This window comes from Danio rerio, chromosome 12 (assembly GCF_049306965.1).
Source record: "Danio rerio strain Tuebingen ecotype United States chromosome 12, GRCz12tu, whole genome shotgun sequence".
NCBI lineage: Eukaryota > Metazoa > Chordata > Actinopteri > Cypriniformes > Danionidae > Danio > Danio rerio.
Window position 1 is genome coordinate 20296438 of NC_133187.1, and position 20842 is coordinate 20317279.

Consider the following 20842-nt stretch of genomic DNA (forward strand, 5'->3'; position numbering starts at 1 on the left):
GTTGAGACCCCGCATCAATAAAGGGACTAAGCTGAAAAGAAAATGAATGAATGAACTTTGTCATAATGTTGATGGAAGATAATCTTAGAACAAAGTTCTTGGAACTTCTTCATGAAGTTATTTGTTCACAGGGATGGGCATAAAATTGTGTATTGAAATACTTCAGTGTCTTGTATTTTTGTCATTTCAAAATACCGTAAAATACTTTGCAAGATGTTTACAGTACATGATTACATTTTAAAAAGGAGGCCTCTGATCACTTGCCTATAAGCTTGAAATCAGAAGAATCACCTTCTAAATCACCTTCTATTTTTAGATGGTGGTCAATGATTCAAGTATGAATGGAAATTATGCTTAAAGAAAGTAACAGACAAATGGCAAGGGTATATTCAGGAGCAAGTCAGCACACATTGAAAATAGCAGGTGAGCAATGCTAAGACCAGAGATAATGGCTGTATAGTGTACAATTCAGCATCTTTGCTTAAGAAATTAGATGGAATAATAAATATCTTAAAAACAGGATTTGGAGCTTCAGAACATCAATCAGTCAATATCTGACATTGTGCTTTATATTCATACGCTATACACATTTTATGTGCTGTGCATACAGGTCAGTTTAGCACCATGATCTGTTCACACTGGAAATCTGATACTGGGCACATTTATAAAAAACAATGTGGACAGTTATGCAAAAAATCAGATCTGAAAAAAATCTGCATTCAGCACTCCTTGCTGTGTGAACCTGAGCCTGAGACAGTTCTAGTTAAAGAAGATCTGAATAAAAAATCTTTGGAGAATGAGTATACTGTACACATGATAGATAGATAGCTGATGTACAGCAGATGGCAAATAAATAAGACAAACAACATTAAAATAAGTCCTACACTGACGATACAATGTTTCAAATGACATTTCACCTACAGGTGCACTGTCTGGTTAATGAAGATAAAATCATTGGCCGTAGTGTGTGTGTAAATGCAAGAGTGTATGAGTGTTTCCCAGTGTAAGGTTGTGGCTGGAAGGGCATCCTCTGCATAAAACATATACATTCCGCTGTACGTGGCGATCCCTGATTAATGAAGGGACTAAGTTAAAAAAAGAAAATTAATGAATGATCATCTTCAAAACAGGACTTTCTGTATGAAAAGTCTTGCAAAATGTATACTGAACTCAAAGAGAAACACAGTTACTTTTAGGTTACAAGTCCAGCTCACTAACCATAAGGCCACAACTTCCCCTATAGGTGGACGAAGTGGCAGAGAAAATTTGTTGTTATCAAACAGTTTATTGGTGAAGGGATTGATCCAATAGGCTTATTAATAAAAGGTTTGCAAAGAAAGTTCCTGCTACCTTTAAAAAAGTATTTTGTTATATTAAAAAAAATATATATATATGAGACAATCTACCAGAAACATTTTCACTAATAAAAAATGTGACAGGGCCTGACCTTTAAGCTTGTTGTCTTCAAAAAATCACACAAAAGCAAGCATAAAATCATACAATTAAATGATAGAATGCGTCCTTGATCACTGTCAGCTTCTCTTCCGTCAAATTATGTCACTTCAAAGTTAAAGGTGTATTGCATGCATTTTATGATAAATTTAATGCAAATGTGACAGGACTGACAGAAACATGGGAACAATTATAAATTATTTGTATAATATATTTGTAATATTTATTTGTAGAATTTATTTATAGTTTCGTGTTTTTTTAATCAACTGATGTGAATGAGAGCAACTTAAACTGGCTATTTGCTTTAAATAAGTTTTTAGCAAAACATAATTATTAAAGCTGTAGATTCAATTGGGCTGAGGACAAGGACTACAGGGTTTGTACATTTGTAAAGTGTTTTAATAAAGAAAAAAAATCTGAGAACCAAATGACTGACATATTCCTTTACAGAACAACTCACAGAAATCAACCATCAGGCCATTTTAAAAATATTTCTGATGAAATACTTATTCACTTTATTTAGAGGCGTCGGGGTGGGGCAGTATGCTGTCGCCTCACAGCAAGAAGGTGATGGTTCAAGCCTCGACTGGGTCATTTGGCATTTATGTGTGGAGTTTGCATGTTCTCCCTGTGTTGGTGTATTCTGGATAATGTGGCGGTTCATTCCGCTGTGGCGACTCCAGATTAATAAAGGGACTAAGCCGAAAAGAAAATGAATGAATGAATTCACTGTATTTATGTTTTTATTTCAGTAACATATAATGTAAATTTCAGCTAGAATGTCCCATAAAGTATTTTATTTTGAAACACATAAAATTTATGTATTTGATACTTTATTTATTTTAAAATATATTTCAATGTACTTTTGCTCATCTCTGTTGTACTTGAAAGTTCTTATAATGTGGATAAATAATGTTCTTACAACAAGTCCTACCAACATTTTCAAAATTATTTGAAAGAAGATCAATACAGATTTTAAATGGCATGAAAATTAGTAATTTATTATTTATTTTTTTTAGAAAAAAACAAATTAAGTTTAATGTTTATTTTTGACTGTAACTACATATCTGTCAGTCACCAATCGAATTGCCCCGTTAAACTAGTGTTTAGTTCTGGCAAGCTCTTTGGTTCTGGTTTAGTTTTGGTGGTTACCATAGTACCGTTGGAGGACTGGGCGCGCGCAGTCGCGCACGCAGCCGCGCAACCTGCCTCATTTAAAGTTTGAATCGTAACGGACACCAGTGCAACGGAATTCAGAGGTAAGAACATTTTTCGATGCTTTATATGTTTTATTTATTCTGCTTATTTAGTTTTACTCACAAATAATGTGAAACGTGAATTCTAAGGTGTGTTTCGAATCTTGAAGCATTTAATACTTTCCAGCTTGTTTTTTTTTTCGTCTTGTTTGCGCGCGCTCCTGTGACGCACATCAGCTTGAGATACATGTTTAAGGACACGATGTAACTTACATGTTTAACGTTAACGTTAGTCTAATTTAGTGCTTTTAACGGTTTTAATTGGCATCTACATTTATGGCTTGGAAGTAGCCTAAAAATCTGGCTTCACATCGCGGCTAACTATGAGAAACACGTTTGAAAGTTTACGTTACTGAGAAATGGTATAAACAATCTTTTTCATAGCCAATAAATAAAGTTAACTGCGGTCGTTTCACTGTTATTTGTGTTTCTTTTTACTTTTAGAGATGTACTCCAGGGACGTGCTAATGTACAGGTGAAATGGCTAAGCCCATATGTAAGTTTGCCAAGTTAACATAACGTTTGTTACCTTTAATTATCTGTTAAAAAATTCTCAATGTTTTAACGTTAGTTGGTAACGTAATACTCTCTTTCTAATAGCCTGTGTGCAAAAACCATCTTTGTTTAGTAATTGATATGCTATGTTGTGTGATATTATATTATTACTGATAATTTGTTTTGATGTTATGCTACACTGTATGTAACAATATTATAGTAACGTTACATGTATGGATTAAGTTAAAATGAATGTTGGAAATACACTGTATAATAGCAGATACCAGGTGTAATGGCTTTTAAATTTCTGTATTATTTGGTAGCTCGAGTTGAGGGCATCAAGAACATACCGAGGGCCCAAACCAGTGTCCGATTGGACTTACAAGAATGCTGTTGTAGTTGCCTGACTACTACTGTGTTCTCTAAAGGTATGGAGCAAAACAGCACTTGTTACAAGGAAATTTGTGTTCATAAAGAATAGTGATATACTGTACCAGGTCCAGTACATATGATGTTAAACTTTTTTATACATTTTTTAAATTATTTTTTTAGGTCTTCCCTTCTCTATCTAAAGCAAATATGGCATTAAAACAAACAAATAAATTAACATGCTATGTTAAAAATCTAAATATTAAAAACTTTTGAGGATTTAAGATGCTGGTGACAATTGAAATGCATCATCTCCATCTTGTGAAAAGGTCTATATAATTGATATCTGCAAGACTGTTAAAGTTACTCGTGTTTTCAAAACTTAAAGGGATAGTTCACCCAAAAATGAAAATTTACTCACTATTTACTATTCTACGTGGTTGCTAAAGACTTTCTGACGATGTTACACCTATTTTTTCACTTAGTCTCTTACAGTTAATATATTTTCTTCTTAACCTTTTTTTGTTTGCTTGTTGCAAATTCATCTTAATAAATTTCATGTATAACTAGGAATTAGCCTAAAAAAATCTGGCTACACATTGCAAAACAAAAAAATAATGTTATATTTGGCTGAGCAATGTTATAACCATTATCTTTGTTTTAAACATTATCTTTGTTGTTGTTGTTAACTTTTACTTTTAAAGATGTACTCCTAACCAGAGGTGCACTACGCAGCATTGAATGGAAAAAGCTTTGCCCATGTGTAAGTTTGCTAAGTTACTTTTTTTGTCAAGATTCTTTTTGCTTTGGTTGGTAATGTTCTGTTTATAATTGCCAGTGTTCACAAACCAGTTTTTGTCCTTGTTTGTTTATTGACAATTATACTATGTTCTGGTATGTTCTTTGTTTTCCTCCATGTCTTCATTCCTCTCGGATTACAGCAGTTTACTCATAGCAGTACCTAATTGGGTGTGGTTTGTATGTGCGTGCAATTAAAAATAGATATTTTTTGCTTCATTAATCTTGTTAAAATGAAATGTAAATGAAACCCTAACAAGATCAATGAATTGGGAATATTTAGATTTCAAAATTATTCAAATAGATTAAATGTGACAATATTATCAGAAAAATATGGCTTGAGTTAAAAATAAATGTTTGAATTTAACTTTGCATATAGCAGATACCAGGTGTAATTGGTAATTTCATTTATTGCAGGTTTTCTGGAAGCTTGAGTTGAGGGCATCAAGAACATACCGATGGTCCAAATCAGTGTCAGCCTGGACAGACATCCATTGCAGTTCTTCTACACCACACCAATCTCTACTTTTGTATGGCTGCCTGACTACTATGCTGTTCCTTGAAGGTATTACTGGAGCAAAACAACAGCAGTGAAATTTGTGGTTATAAAGCATTGTGATGTATGTGTTACAGGTCCAGTACATTTGTCAAAGTTTAAGTCAAAAAAGAAAAAAAGTTATTTTTAGGATTTGCAAAAGTGTTTTTGTTTTCCCTTCTCTCTCCAAACGAAATATTGGTTTGTGCTCGTTTTAGTTGTTTTGATGGGATATTTGTCTCATTTGCCATGAAGGTATAGCTCCCTCTTTCTCCATATACAGCAATGGTCCCAAGATCTTCAAAGTCTAACTAAAAACTTTGTCAAAACATTGCATTTATCTTCAGTAGTTCAACTGTAATCATACAAAGCTCAAAGAACACATTTGTGCATCAAAAATACCGTAAAAGCAACTTGTTTGCCTCTGACACAACAGGTTAGGGTGTGCGCTTGCTACTCGTAGTAAACACAAACCCTGATCTGATGCAAGAGAGATGTAGGCAAACAAATTAGTATTTACCGTTTTGTTTTCCCTCACTAAAGTGTTGTTAGAGCTTGGTATGCTCACAGTTGAACCACTAAAGTCACAAAATTTTTTGTGCCTTATCTGGGCCTTGACTTAGGGGTGTGAAGGTAACCGCATAACCGCCATAATGAGAAGTCAACCACTATAATGTGATTATTACCATCATCACAGCCCTGTGATAATGTGATGTGATGAAACTTTCAGGAGTGTATAGAAAAACAGAATACATTAAATAAATAGAATAAAAGGCCTGCCCTAAATATTTTTTACTTAAATTAAAAATTTAGATTACAAAACAAAAACTGACTGAAACCTTTTTAATAACCGACATAGGCAATTTTTTTGTACTTAGTTTTTTTCCTCGTAAAATAAATATAGCAGGCCTAACTCAAATCAATTGCTCCATGGAAAATAAGCGTTTGTAATGCTCCGTCATAATGCTTATATCACCGACCTCTATCAACATTTTTAATACAAGTTATTTTGAAGGTTATGACTAAAGAATCTGATTTTACCTCAGTGCTGCACTTTAATTTTCTCCGTCTCACTCGTGGTGAGTTCAGGTGACGTGAGTTCAGTGTTTTGAATTAGATAAATTTTCCTTAGTTTAGTCTGGTGTCAAACTGGCACAGAAATATCACAATATCAATATAGGCTCTGTTAAAAGGCTGGTCAATTGTAGGTCTTTTTAAAAAAAATTTTTACAGAAGCTATAAACAGACGCTCATGCAGTACCTGCGGTGATGAGGGACAACAAATTGCATATATGTTGACTTATTTAATGTAGGCTATAGCATATGATAATTTTGTATAAATAAGTTTATACAAAATGTAGCCATTATATATCACAGAGGTTTGTGATGCAACAGTTACAGTGGAGCATTAATTAAATCCTTATTTTCCTAGGAGCGAAACAAACACTGCACAGTTGTGTATTTTTGTCGGGAAAAACATTTTTGGAACAATTTTTGTTTGGTACTATTTAATTTTTATGTAATTTTAATGTATTTTTTTGTTGGTCAGTTATCTACAAAATAAACAATATGAACGAATAACATTTGAAGTGAAGTGAAGTGTGCTGGGTCTGCTATTTTTCCGCAGCACAACAAAAACTGGTTTGCTAAGTACAATTACAATATGATAAAATAAAAAATAAAATAAAGTGAAATATTCCGTTTTGAATAATACATTTTTGTTAACTTTTTAAAAAAATGTTGTTAATTGTCTATAATTTCACTGTTTATAACAAAATCATCCATTGATCCGGTATTCAATATCAAGAAAGTGACTCTATAAGGTAAAGTAAATGCACACTTGATTATTATTACTTTAATGTACAAAGTCTTGGATGCGTGTCTTACAGCACAAAGCATAACATCCTTTAAAGGGGAAATGAAGCACTCAGTCAAGTTAAAATTATTTTGTATGTTGGATTCCACTTTAATGGAAATATAACTAACAAACTCAATAAATGTAACCATTTAGCAGAAAACAGCATGTTTTACTATAGATTTTAGACCTAGGAAGCCGCCATTTTGGAATGTCGCTGTGTCTGACGTCACAGGGTTGCCTCTGTATTTGCACCAGCTCCACATCTACAACATTATGCATTGGGTTAAATTAGGCTGTCCAGCCTCCGTGTTCAGTCCTTTACTTCCACTGTATCTGTTCAGCTGAGTTAACAGAACCATCCTCATGACGTCAGACACAGCGATATTCCAAGATGGCGGCGCCCTAGGTCTCAATTCTATAGTAAAACATGCCATTTTCTGCTAAATGGTTACATTAATAGAGTTTGTTTAATATATTTTCTTTAAAGTGGAAATCAAATTACAAAATGTAAACTTGACTGAGAGTTTAATTTCCCCTTTAAATGTCCATGCTTAATTGGTCATTGATAAGGTCTATCGATTAAAAGGGTTGCGGACAAATGTTAACACCTATATATAGGCCTATGTAGGTAGAGCTGCATGATTCTGGCTAAAATGAAAATCATGATTTTTTGCTTAAAATAAAGATCAAGATTTTCTCATGATTCTATAGATGTCAAATAAAGATTAGTATGAGTGGGCTATTATTATTGTTATTCCTCAAACATATGGTATAAAGACAATAATAATATGTGTAGGTCTACTGTTGGTTTTGAATAAATTTTAAATAGACTTTGAAAGGTGGACTTGAATAGACTTTACATTTGTCCTGGTCATTAATGCACAGTAAAATGATGACATCAGAATAGAACTATTCATAATTCTGATGTTGAAGATTTGTGCGGCCGCCTTTGCTTCTCTAATTGTAGAAATTGTAGAATTGTAGAAATGTTGTATTATGATCATCTAGGGCAGTGGTCACCAAACTTGTTCCTGGAGGGCCGGTGTCCTGCAGATTTTAGCTCCAACCCTAATCAAACACACCTGAACAAGCTAATCAAGTTCTTGCTAGGTATACTTGAAAAAATCCAGGCAGGTGTGTTGAGGCAAGTTGGAGCTAAACCCTGCAGGGACATCGGCCCTCCAGGACCAGGATTGGTGACCCCTGATCTAGGGGGTCGAATCAACATCGCAATCTTTTTTTGATTAATTGTGCAGCTCTATATGTAATGTTATCCGACATACTGCTTGATTTCTTGCTTTATCACCACTGTAACAAAAAATCTGTTACTGTCACAGCCCTACTTTGACTGTCTCAAGACCATAGCTGTCTCTGGAGGATGAGGAGCTCTCATATTTCATCCTAGTTTGTGTTCTGAAGATGAACAGGTCTCTGGGAATTGTAATGATACAAGAGAGTAACAACAAAATTCATGTTTCTGGGTGAATTGACACTTAATGTGAAAAATATTTTAAGACCACAGTGTAATTGCAAAATTTAAAGACTAGGTGATAATAGTCTTGCATCCACTATTATGGACCATCATGGTAGGACCCCTGGCAATAACAGCATCAACTTAAACATGCAATTTTAATTATACTAATAATACTTAATAACAAACTGCTATTACTGTTATAACATGATTTAAGTTATATGCTATAATAATAGTCAAATAGGCCTAAACATGTCAAGGTATAACATGTGTTTGTGAGAGAGAATCAAATCATACATTCTGCTCTTAATATTTTCTTTATGATTTACTGAAATATTGTCTACGTTTCACTGTCACAGGTGCTCAGTTTTGCTCCAGTAATGCTAAGCACAACAGATGCATCAATCAGCCGATGGGTATAAAGCACAAGTTAACGTGATCCCAGTTGACACGAGTCCATAATCATAATAAAAAATTATTGTACTGTATCAACTGTTTGTTGATGAGGGATTACTATCTCAGCTTTTTTAGGGTGATTCAGGTGACATATTTAATCAAATTAGATGGGTTGGTCAGTGAAGTTAACTTCATGTAGGCTGTAACAGCTTTGTATAGTCAAAAGTTAACACAAGTCCACAATCACAACAAATAAAATACATTGATTTTTACAGATTCAAATACAAAGAATGTTCAAGCAATTTTTGCATTTGATTGGCTCACCTTGATAATCTAGTATTGGCTCTGGCAATACCTTTCTCTATGATACTGCTGTTAACTTTGAAGTCAATTGTTTTTATATTTTCTGGTTTATTGTCTTTTGTTTTAATTTTTTGTTGTTGTGTATAGTTTTCTGTAATTTCATTGTGAATTCTATTTCCACTTATTTGATGTAAATAGAATTGCTTAATGTTCTATTGTAATTAACATTAATTGTAATGAAAATTAAAGTGCAAATGTACTGTAAATCATAAATGTATCTAGTATTTTAAAATAATTAAATAAAGTGATTATATTTGGCCTTAAATACAGAACTATCAATTTCTCCAAAAATGTGACCTTAATGCTTAATTTAAATGCCAGATTTAAAAAGAATGGTTCAAAGATTTGGTACAAGATTTGATCAACCAAAATGCCACAAAATAACAACAGTAAGAACCAACATTATTAATTCTTATGGGTTAAGTTAGAGTTTACATCATTTTTGTAATTTATATTATTGTTACCTGTTATTAGAATGGTTGAAGAGTTCAGAGAATCTCAGAAAAAAATGTTCTGACCTTAAATTAACTTTTAAAGAATGTGGCCATTTTAACGTTCTTAGAATGATATATTTTAACTGAATTGTAGGTTTTTACAACGTTGTAAGAATGTTATGCTAACCATAAAAACGTTCTAGCAACGTTAAGCAAACTGGACATTTCAACGTTCTCTGAACATTTAAAAAAGACATTCTTAAAAAGTTAAATTTTGGTTGAAATTTAGATTATTTAGAGCCCTGTAAGAATGTTATTCAAACCATAATAAACATTCTTACAATGTTAAGTAAACTGGGTATTTCAAAGTTATTGTAACATTAAAAAACTAAATTTAGAACGTTGTAATTTGGCGAAAATTTAGGTTTTGAGAACGTTATTCTAACCATAGAAAAACGTTTTAGCAATGTCAAGCAAACTAGACATTTCAACATTCTTGGAACGTTCCAATAATTGGTGGAAATTTAGGTTTTGAAAACGTAAGAACATTATGCTATTAATAAAAAACTTTTTAGCAACGTCAGGCAAACTGGACATTTCAACGTTCTTGGAACGTTCCAAATAAACGTTCTTAGAACATTATTTTTGGGTAGAATTTTAGTTTGGAAAATGTTGCAACAATGTTATCCTAACCATAAAAAAAACGTTCTAGCAACATTAAGCAAACTGGACATTTCAACGTTCTTGTAACATTCCAAGTAAACGTTCTGAGAACGTTATATTTTGGTGGAAATTTAGGTTTTAAGAACGTTGTAACATTGTTATCTTAACCATCAAAAAATGTTCTAGCAACATTAAGCAAACTGGACATTTCAACGTTCTTGTAACATTCCAAGTAAACATTCTGAGAACGTTATATTTTGGTGGAAATTTAAGTTTTAAGAACGTTGTAACATTGTTATCCTAACCATCCAAAAACGTTCTAGCAACATTAAGAAAACTGGACATTTCAACGTTCTAAAAACATTCCAAATAAACGTTCTTAGAACATTATATTTTGGTGTAAATTTAGGTTTTTAAGAACGTTATAACAACATTATCCCAACCATAAAAAACATTCTAGCAACATTAAGCAAACTGGACATTTCAACGTTCTAGAAACGTTTTAAGTAAACGTTCTTAGAACGTTATATTTTGGTGGAAATTTAGGTTTTAAGAACGTTTTAACAATGTTGTACAAACCATAAAAAACGTTCTAGCAACATTAAGCAAACTGGACATTTCAACGTTCTTGGAACATTCCAAATTAACGTTCTTAGAACGTTATAATTTGGTGGAAAATTAGGTTTTAGGAACGTTATAACAACATTATCCCAACCATAAAAAAAGTTCTAGCAACATTAAGCAAACTGGACATTTTAACGTTCTTGGAACATTATAAGTAAACGTTCTTGGAACGTTATATTTTGGTGGAAAATTAGGTTTTAGGAACGTTATAACAACATTATCCCAACCATAAAAAAAGTTCTAGCAACATTAAGCAAACTGGACATTTTAACGTTCTTGGAACATTATAAGTAAACGTTCTTGGAACGTTATATTTTGGTGGAAATTTAGGTTTTAAGAACATTGTAACAACGTTATCCCAACCATAAAAAAACGTTCTAGCAACATTAAGCAAACTGGACATTTCAACGTTCTTAGAACATTCCAAGTACACGTTCTTGGAACGTTATATTTTGGTGAAAATTTAGGTTTTAAGAACGTTATAACAACGTTATCCTAACCATCAAAAACCGTTCTAACAACATCAAGCAAACTGGACATTTCAACGTTCTAGAAACGTTTTAAGTAAACGTTCTTAGAACGTTATATTTTGGTGGAAATATAGGTTTTGAAAACGTTGTAGCAACGTTATCCTAACCATAAAAAAACATTCTAGCAACATTAAGCAAACTGGACATTTCAACATTCTTGGAACATTCCAAGGAAACGTTCTTGGAACGTTATATTTTGGTGAAAATTTAGGTTTTAAGAACGTTGTAACAACGTTATCCTAACCATCAAAAAACGTTCTAACAACATCAAGCAAACTGGACATTTCAACGTTCTTGGAACATTCCAATTAAACGTTCTTAGAACGTCATATTTTGGTGGGAATATAGGTTTTGAAAACGTTGTAGCAACGTTATTCTAACCATAAAAAAACGTTCTAGCAACATTAGGCAAACTGGACATTTCAACATTCTTGGAACGTTACAGATAACGTTATGAGAACGTTCTTACAACCTAAATTTGTTAGCTGGGAAGTGTATTATTTTGTTAGGGCCGGTCTGCTATACAGTGCTGTGGATGAATTGTTTTGCTAATAAGGATTTAATTATAGGCCTATGCTCACTGTAATTTCTGTATTACAAACATTTACATTTTAAAGTTATTATTTTACGAATTATGTTTTCTGCCTTTTCCTCGGTGCAGATCACAATCGTAAAACTGTCGTGCTCGGAAATCTTGCTCAGCATCAGGTGCATAGCAGCAAAAATGGCTGCAAACTATAACTTTTTTTAATGATAAATTGTAATGATAAATGTCTAATAATATATATCAAATAATAATAATTAAATGCCTGGGTGCTGATCCACAGAGGACTACAAGACTATTTTGAGGGCGAGGTCAGGAGCTCAGATTTGGTAAATAAAAAATTAATAATTATAATTATATGTTTTTGTATAATTTTTGCATAAGCAATGGATGAATCAGGCATAGGCCTATGTTCTAGTATGTGGTTCAAATGATATGTAAATTTAGTGTATTATGTTAAACAGTTATTTTAAACAAAAAAAAAAATTAAGGTTAACGTTCTCTTTGACAGTTGGATTATACTTGCATCAGTCTCATCACCTGCAGCTGCTGCCAAAGTGAAACGCGGATCCTAGCTGCGCCTCCCTCATATCTGTAGTAAGATTTTTTTATAATATAAAATAACAGAAAATGCACTGACAGTTTATTACAAAGTTTTTGTAGCATAATATACAACACCAGCCCAGACAATATAAATTAATACATAAATAAAAAAAATTAAAAAAAATCACACTGAAAACTGTTAATTTACAGATATGTACTCGACATTAATCCAGCAAAAGTCTCGAAAGGAATTGGCTTGCTGCGTGAGAGAAAATGTGTGTGTGTTCCAATGAACTCTTATTCTGGCCCTGCTAACAACTATAAAAATAAAAACTAAACAATAAAAGCTATATAATAAAAATAATAATAATAATAATAATAATAATAATTATTATTATTATTACTATTATATAGCCTTAGCTTGAAAACAATCGTGCAAACCAAGTGCTGCTCGCAAATCTTGCTCAGTATCAGGTGCATAGCAGCAAATTTGGCGGCGAACTATAACAGTAATGATAAATTGTAATGATAAATGTCTAATAATACTGCTAATATATTATATATTAAATATAATATATTAAATACCTGTGTGCTGATCCGCAGAGGACGAAGACTACAGGACTGTTATTTTAAAGGCGACGTCAGGAGCCCAGATTTGATCGACCAATCAGAGGAAATGGGCGTTTTAGAACCGCCTACATGTGGATAATGAATTTTAAAGTCATTTTTCCGTTTTCCTACCCTAAACCAAAAAAAGAAAATCGAGCCAAAATCAGTTATTTAATTTTTTTGTAGCCAAATAAAAAAACGAAAAACGGCCGTTTCCTCGTTTTTTAAATTTCGTTTAAGATCAAAAATCGAATGAACGCAACGTACACGGACCATTACTAGTGAATTTGACTCATTTACAAGACAAGCATAAAAAAGGGAAGGACATTATTATAATTTTTACTGTTGTTTTTGTTTTATTACTCAGATGGCCAATTTCTAGTGAGGTTATTTGTGCGGTCCAGTTTGTTATTTGCCTAATAATTCATAAAACATTTTTTCTTTCTCTTGTAGACTAAAAATTAATTGACTATTTTAGCCCAACCCTTCATATTTCGTATTCAACCTTTTACATGTGAAACACAAATGTCCACTTATTATTGACTGTGACGTAAAACTTTAATACATGTTTGTAAATTTATTGATAAATACATTTAATCCATGCTTGTGTACTTTGGTGTAAGATAATGAATGTATCTTCACTGGTGCTGCTCGTACAGCTGCCGTTTATACTGATAGAAGTCGACAGTAATTGCTGAAGCTTTCATCGTGGTACTGTATACGTCATACATTATCTGCTATAAATTTTTATTTTCTGAAAAAAAAAAACAGCAACTGAGTTGTGGAGCTCAACAAAACTTAACCGATCAGAGCGCCATCTTGTATCAACCCGCACATCTCACCTCACCGATGATGACATAAATAGAATGCCGTTACATCATAGAAAAGAATGCAGTTCAGAATTTCCTCAGAGTGACAAACGAACTAGTACAGTGAACAGTGATTTAATGACTTTAGCGACTTGTTTTGCATCTCAAATGGCAAATAACATGTCAGCTGCATTATTTACTCGACTTAATTTGATTAAGCCTGTATTTGTCAACGATAATCATCAGAGTGACACGATGGCTTCTCCTACACCTCCTACCATGATGAGAAGCCCAACAGGTGAGATGAGAGTTTACAAAAACAGTGTGTTTCCATGTATTATTTATTAAAAAGTATAATAATAATACTAATATATCGTCATATAAGGCGACTTACTGACTTAAGAGGCAAATATTCAACCTCTCGTGTTTGTAATTGCTTTGTGCAGTTCTTATTTTGTATATTTTATGACTTTGTGATTGAGCCCTGCTGTTATTTTATGTATTTACATTCTGGCTTTTAACTTTCTCTTTTCCACTGAACAAAAATTGTGCTTTGTTAATGTTTCTGATAAAAAATAAAAATAAAAACATTTTAATAATACTTTAATTTAAATCCTATGTGTAAACTTGCACAGCAATTTTCTTATTTTTGATGGTGTGGAGGAATATTTGTATATTTTAGCAAACTAAGTGAGAATATTATATTCAAGTCTTTATTTGTTCAAGCACGGATGAATTGATAAATGTCTAGAGCTCTGTTCCTGTAACTGAAGTTCTGGAGCAAGACTTCTTTTTCCATTTGTATTTCTAAGACCGATTGTTAAATGTTTAAAGTTGTAATTTATTCACAGATTTCTTAACTGAAGCTTCACAGCGAGAGAAATTGTTCTCTTTGAGTTTGGCGATTGCTAATGGAAAGCTAAAAATTGTTGATTTAGTTTCATTAGTTTTTTTGTGGTGGAGAAGTGGTGCTTGAGGAAGAATGTAGATGTACTGACAAAAAAAATAAAAGGCCACATAAATTTGATTAAACATTGTGATGGTGATTGTTAAATAGCCCAAACTATAACTGGTAAAACTCAGAATATTGACTCAAAATCAGTTATTATAATAGTTTGCATTTTGTGTGAGCAGGAGTGAAATGTTTATTTTTGCTAAATAGTTGCTTACAGGATTTTTCCTGGTGTCTAATATGGACTTACCGACTATTTGTCAGTTTGTGTTTGTCATTTTAATGATCATCATATTAATGATTTGCAGTTCCACATAATTTATTTTAGTTTTCAAACATTTTCTATTATAATTGTACAATTGCTATTGTTGTTTCTTTTGTGTGATTGTCTTTATATTTCAAATTTTCAGCAGTTTGTCTATTTTAAACCTGTGGTTAAAGAGTTTTTGTAATATTTCCCTGTTCATTTTCTTTACTTTAGAAAACCCAGAGAAAGGGAGGAAAGGGAATAAAGCCTCTGCTTTCTTTAAGAGAGCATGGAAGGCTGCAAAGCGCCCTTTCCTTTGCTGTGACCGGAAAAGAGTGGTTCCCTTTGAACCACAGTCGGATATCAACGATTTCGAGCATCTGCCTGTTCCAGGTCCCTCCAGGACAGTCACAGCACATGCAGACCTTGAGCCTGTGTGGCAGCCAGGCCAGGTCTGTGAAGATCCTCAGCCGTTGAGTGTTCCGGGCCCCTCCAGCATCAAGCAAACAGCAGATGTGCCGAATGCAGATCCGGCCTGTCCTGAGTCCTCAACGGCCCTCACAGGTCATGTTGACACTGAGCTGGTGTGTCTGCCAGTCCAGGTCTGCGACCGTCTGGAGTCGTTGGCTGTTCCAGGACCATCCAGGATCAAGTCAACGACCGTCGCAGATCATGTTGATCCTGAGCAGATGCGTCCGCCAGTTCAGATCTGTGATGATCCTCAGCCGTTAAGTGTTCCGGGCCCCTCCAGGATCAAGCAAACAGCAGATCCGGCCCGTCCTGAGTCCTCAACGGCCCTCACGGGTCATGTTGACACTGAGCTGGTGTGTCTGCCAGGCCAGATCTGGGAAGATCCTCAGCCAATCAATGTCCATGGCCTCACCAATATTAAGAAAATGACGGATGCAGATTTGGCTTGTCCTGAGTCGCCTCCGTCTGTTCAAGACCCCTCTAAAATTGATGGGACTGATGGTGAGTTACCCTGAATTTGGTTCATTTTATTTCTGCCATCTGTTATTTTTATGCTTTGTTGTTTTTAGCTTGTAAATCTGACAGTGTCATTTGTTGTACTGTTGGTTGTTTATTATTTAGTAGCTGCAGCTCCGTTCATGGAGATGTTTCTGATTGTTTTCTTCATTTTAGAAAAACCCGAGAAGAGAAGGAAAAGGAAAAGAGTCTCTGCTTTCTTTAAGAGAGTATGGAAGGCTGCAACGCGCCCTTTCCTGTGCTGTGACACAGATATAGTCCAGCATCTTACACCAGAGCCAGAGCCAGAGTCAAAGCCCGAGCCTGAGCCAGAGTCAGAGCCCAAGCCCGAGCCCGAGCCCGAGCCCGAGCCTAAGTCAGCGCCAGAGTATGAGCCCAAGCTCAGGCCAGAGTCCGAGCCAGAGCTGGAGTATGAAGCAGACGTTGAGGCAGTGCCTGTTGAAATTATGCCTGAAATTGCTGAACCCACTGACCCTGAGTCAGTATGTCTGCCAGGCCCGGCTCCTGAGGAGCCTAAAGAGGCTTCTGGGCCCCCTCGTAGTAAGTCATCATTTCCTTCTATTTTCTGTAATTCATAATTATTATAAATTAGTAACCAATTTACTCCTGCAATTCTGATGGAAGTTACTGCTTTCAGCTCATTGCATTAGATCCAGATTTAAAGGATTTATTAGTCATTTATTTGATCCGTTTTATACCAAACAATCCAAGTAAATCTCCCTGCTTTTTTCTGTGTTTCAGGATTTGATCTGTCTCATTTTGAAGTAGAAAACTTGATTGGACAAGGAGCTTTTGGCCAGGTGTTTGTGGCATCTCACAAACTTCGTAAAAGTGAAAAGGTAGAGAACTAGTTTTTAAATTCAGTCAACATTTTCCTCCTGATTATTTATTATTAATAATTTGTTGGCTTTAATTTAATTAGTTGTTTTTTTCTCCGCAGGTTGCCCTGAAGTTTATCAACAAGCGTAAACAGGCCCACTATCTCAAGACTGTAAGTTGAATAATTCACACAACAATGAAAATGTGCTGACCATTTACTCATCCTTCACTTGTGTCGTACCTGTCTGGACCACCTTACTGGTTTTCAACATTCTTTGGTAATATCTTTGAAATCTGTTTTTTTTCTAGGATGGTCATTCCACACCTGTGCTTGCGGAAGTGGCAATGATGCTTAAGTTGATGAATGCTCCACAATGTCCAAACATCATCGAACTATACGACTGGGTTGAGAATGAAAAGAACTTCATTCTCAGTCTGGAGTACGCAGAGTCATGCCAGACCTTGTATGAGTACATCACAGATATATTTGAGATTGAAGAAAACCGAGCACGCCGGTTAATGCATCAGTTCATCCAAGCTGTAATGTTCTGCGCTGAGCGTGGAGTTTTCCATGGCGATATACACACAGAGAACATCCTGGTGACTAAACCCCGATCAGAGCTCAAATTGATCGACTTTGGTTGTGCTCAGCCAATTACCCACAAGCCTTTCAATAGCAATCAATATCGAGGTGAGTTGGCGTTTTGTGTTAGTTTCTTTGGTCACAGTATTGTCTAATGAAATGACTGAATTCTGAAAACGTCTCTCTTACAGGAGTTGGATTTTACACGCCACCTGAGGTTTTTAGGCGTCGCACATTCCATGCTTACCCGGCATACGTCTGGACGATAGGCCTCGTGCTGTATGAAATAATGCATGGACGAATGGCTTTTTATGACAGACAATCAATAATGTTTGGCTCCATTAGGATGGAATCCAGGTTATCTACAGGTAAGCAGACACCTCTGAACAATCGCAGCCTCAGTGACAATAAAATATGTCAGTCACGAGTAAAAAAGGATTAAATATAATGGTTCCTTTAGATATAAAAGTTTTTTAATTGTGGATGTTTTGTAATTTGATGTAGTAAGATTTAAACACATTCATGAATCTTGAGTATGCTGACATATTTCACATTCTCTGTGTCACTTTTCAGCATGCCAGGACCTGATTTCCCAGTGTTTAGTCCGTGATCCAGTTAAACGGCTAAAGTTACATCAGGTAGAAAAGCACCAATGGTTCAATCCAACGACCCCAGATCCTATGGAGCTGCTAGACAAGAGGAGGTAGAGGAACACACCGAGCACAAAAGTACATCTTCATTTCTTTCTTTGCTTCATGCTATTCCTGTTGTTTTCTCTTCTGCTCTTCTAGAGTCACAAGTCTTATTTGACAGCTCTTCATATCACTGCTTAAATAACTTTGTGTTATTTCTGAATGTTTTTCTTCATTTTAGAAAAAACTAAAGAAGCAAGAAAGAGGAGAGCAGCATTTCCAGAAATTTCACAAGACTGTTAAAGTTATTAATTACTCCCTCATGTCAATCCAAACCTCTAAGACCTTACTTTTCTTCAGTGTCAGTTCATGACGTGTGTTGATGACAGCTCAGTCCTGCACTGTATGTGTGTCGCACTGCTGACGTTTACCTCAGATGTGCCCACGCTTTGTTTAAATGAGAGGAAGTCGCGCAGGCCTCGGGGTTAAACATCAGCAGTGCGACACACACAGTGCAGTACAGCACTTCTGAAGTCATTATTTCTGTTTCATTATTTTTGTTTTTCTTTCTGCATTAAAGAAGTTTCGTTCCAACCCCCTGACACCTTTCCTCATCTTCAGAAAACAAATGAAAATATTTGAGATTAAATCAAATCATCAAACCATGAGAGCTCTGTCCTGAACTGTATGTGTGTCCACTGCTGACGTTTACCTCAGATGTGCCCACGTATTGTTTAAATGAGAGGAAGTCGCGCAGGCCTCAGGGTTAAACATCAGCAGTGCAACACACATACAGTGCACTAAGCTCTTCTGAATGTGCGGTTTGAGGGTCAGAGAGCTCTCAGATTTCATCTCAAATGTTTTAATTTGTGTTCTCAATATTAACTAAAATGATAATAATAATGAAACAATGAAATTATAATGAAAATAAACCTAGGACATGAGGTGAGTAGTTAATGACAATAATGGTAATTAATGGTGCCGTGACCGCAGCTCTGCACAAGACCTTTGGCCAGAGGAGAAATGGTCGTACCCAACTGAGCCTGGTTTCTCTCGAGGTTTTTTTCCTTCACTTTTGTCAATTGGTGAAGTTTTGTTCCTCGCCACTGTCGCCGCTGGCTTGCTTGGTTGGGACTTGTGGAGCTGCGCATCCATGGATTTGCTCTTCAGTGTTTGGACTTTTAGCAGTGACAATTAAACCACGCTGAACTGAACTCCAACTGTGAAAACTGGACTGACCCAGTTTCAATTTACTTCTATGTTAAGCTGCTTTGACGCAATCCACATTGTAAATGCGCTATAGAAATGAAGATGAATTGAACTGAATTAATGATAAAACTCTTTCAGGAAATCCAGTGCTGTCACAGTTTTCTCCTCTAAAATGTCATCAAAGATCTGCTCAACTATTTTCTACCTCATAAATGAATCTGGTGTTCTGTCATAAGAGACACTGATTGTTTTATGATTAAGTGTTCATAATTGTTTTGTAATGAATTGTTCTTTGAATTGTTTTGTGATGATGAATTGCTTTTGTATATTGTTAATAATTCAGATAAAATCCTGTGAATCAAACTGAAGCTCTGATCATCATTTCTGTGAGTTTTCTAAATGACTCCTTAATTAAAGAGACAGTTCTCCCTCAACTATCTTCTCAAGTGCTTCTAAACCTATGAGGTTCTTTCCTCTGTTGAACACTGAAGAAGATACAAATCTGAAAATCTTTAACCATTTATGTCCACAGTAGGAAAACAAATATAATGGAAGTTAATAGTTACAGGTTTCCAGCATTTTTCAAAATATCTTCTTTTGTGTATAACAGAAGAAACCCATAGTAAGGGCTGAGTAAAAGATGACAGAATATTCATTATTGGCTGAAGGAATTTCTTTGACAAACCAGTAGTGCCATATACTATGTTTACTATGATTTAACACTAATTTGTGGAGCCTGTTTAGCCAAATGGAACCACAGAGAAGGTTTTACTGTTAGACAATATGTTGTTTTATACTACAATCTCATATACTGATACAACACATGTTTCCCTCCTGGTACAGTCAAGATTGCAGACCACCTTTTGAGACTTCAAACTTTGACAATCTGAGTTTGAAGCAGCAGTTTAGACTTGAGTAACTGGACTGTGTTTTGACGGCTTTCATGTATACGGCTCCAAGAAAAGTTCTTGTATACCTGAAGTCTACTGTTTAGATGCCAAGCAGATACACTGCATAGGTCAAACATTGGGAACACAAGCAGTTCTGGGTTCAGGCCTGGAAGAACAGTCTCATGATGATCTCAGTCTGATTTGGGCTGTCGCTTGCAGAAGCAGCTGTTCTGCTCAGTTACTGCCATCACAAACTGTTCAGTTCCCGTCTTTTCTTCATTGTCCAGCAACATTAAGACAAAATCTACACAAATAATAGATAAAAGAGAAACATGTCCAATCAGTATTGAAAGAAACACAAGACACCAGTCAATTACATTACAGCATCTTTTAGAAGTAACAACAATAACTTTTAAATAGATTTCTGTCCTCAATTTAAATGTGTGAATGTAAAGGAATAAAGCAGAGCAATAGTGCTCAAAATAAATGAAGTGATTTATACGTCCTCCTTGTTTATTTGTGTATCACTACTGACAAACATCTAGTCAAATGGTACCTGCAGTTCATCAGTCTTGCAGTAGCCAAAAATACACTGTTTGAGTCAAAATGAGTGATTTTACTTTTATGCTGAACATCATTAGAAGATCATGTTCCATTAATATTTATGTAAATTGTGATTAAAGATATCTATAAAATATATTTTTACTAAACAAATCTAAATAGAGACATCTAAAATGTTATTTTTATGGCGATAATAATGTAAGAATTGAAATA

General features: G+C 34.7%; 1 protein-coding gene across 4 annotated transcripts; it reads left to right on the forward strand.

The window, feature by feature from the left end:
• The first annotated feature begins 2668 nt into the window (after positions 1-2668).
• LOC137490436 (uncharacterized) lies at positions 2669-19610 on the forward strand. Of its 4 annotated transcripts, XM_073918378.1 has the most exons (13): positions 2669-2711; positions 3153-3204; positions 3527-3631; positions 4277-4335; positions 4788-4935; positions 15183-15920; positions 16092-16475; positions 16677-16774; positions 16876-16926; positions 17064-17445; positions 17529-17705; positions 17911-18040; positions 18211-19610. In XM_073918378.1, the coding sequence occupies exons 2-13, from the start codon at positions 3189-3191 to the stop codon at positions 18218-18220; spliced, it is 2298 nt and encodes a 765-aa protein (XP_073774479.1). In that variant the 5' UTR covers positions 2669-2711; positions 3153-3188; the 3' UTR covers positions 18221-19610. The 4 variants fall into 4 exon arrangements, with proteins under 4 accessions (XP_073774479.1, XP_073774481.1, XP_073774482.1 ...); XM_073918380.1 differs by lacking the exon at positions 3153-3204; XM_073918381.1 differs by lacking the exons at positions 3153-3204; positions 4277-4335.
• Positions 19611-20842: the final 1232 nt, after the last annotated feature.

What these genes read in the sequence shown, in the direction of transcription:
- LOC137490436 (XM_073918378.1), top strand. An exon ending in CAATAGCAATCAATATCGAG is followed by an intron (nt 17,446 to 17,528) that starts GTGAGTTGGCGT and finishes TCTCTCTTACAG; the next exon opens with GAGTTGGATTTTACACGCCA. An exon ending in GGAATCCAGGTTATCTACAG is followed by an intron (nt 17,706 to 17,910) that starts GTAAGCAGACAC and finishes GTCACTTTTCAG; the next exon opens with CATGCCAGGACCTGATTTCC.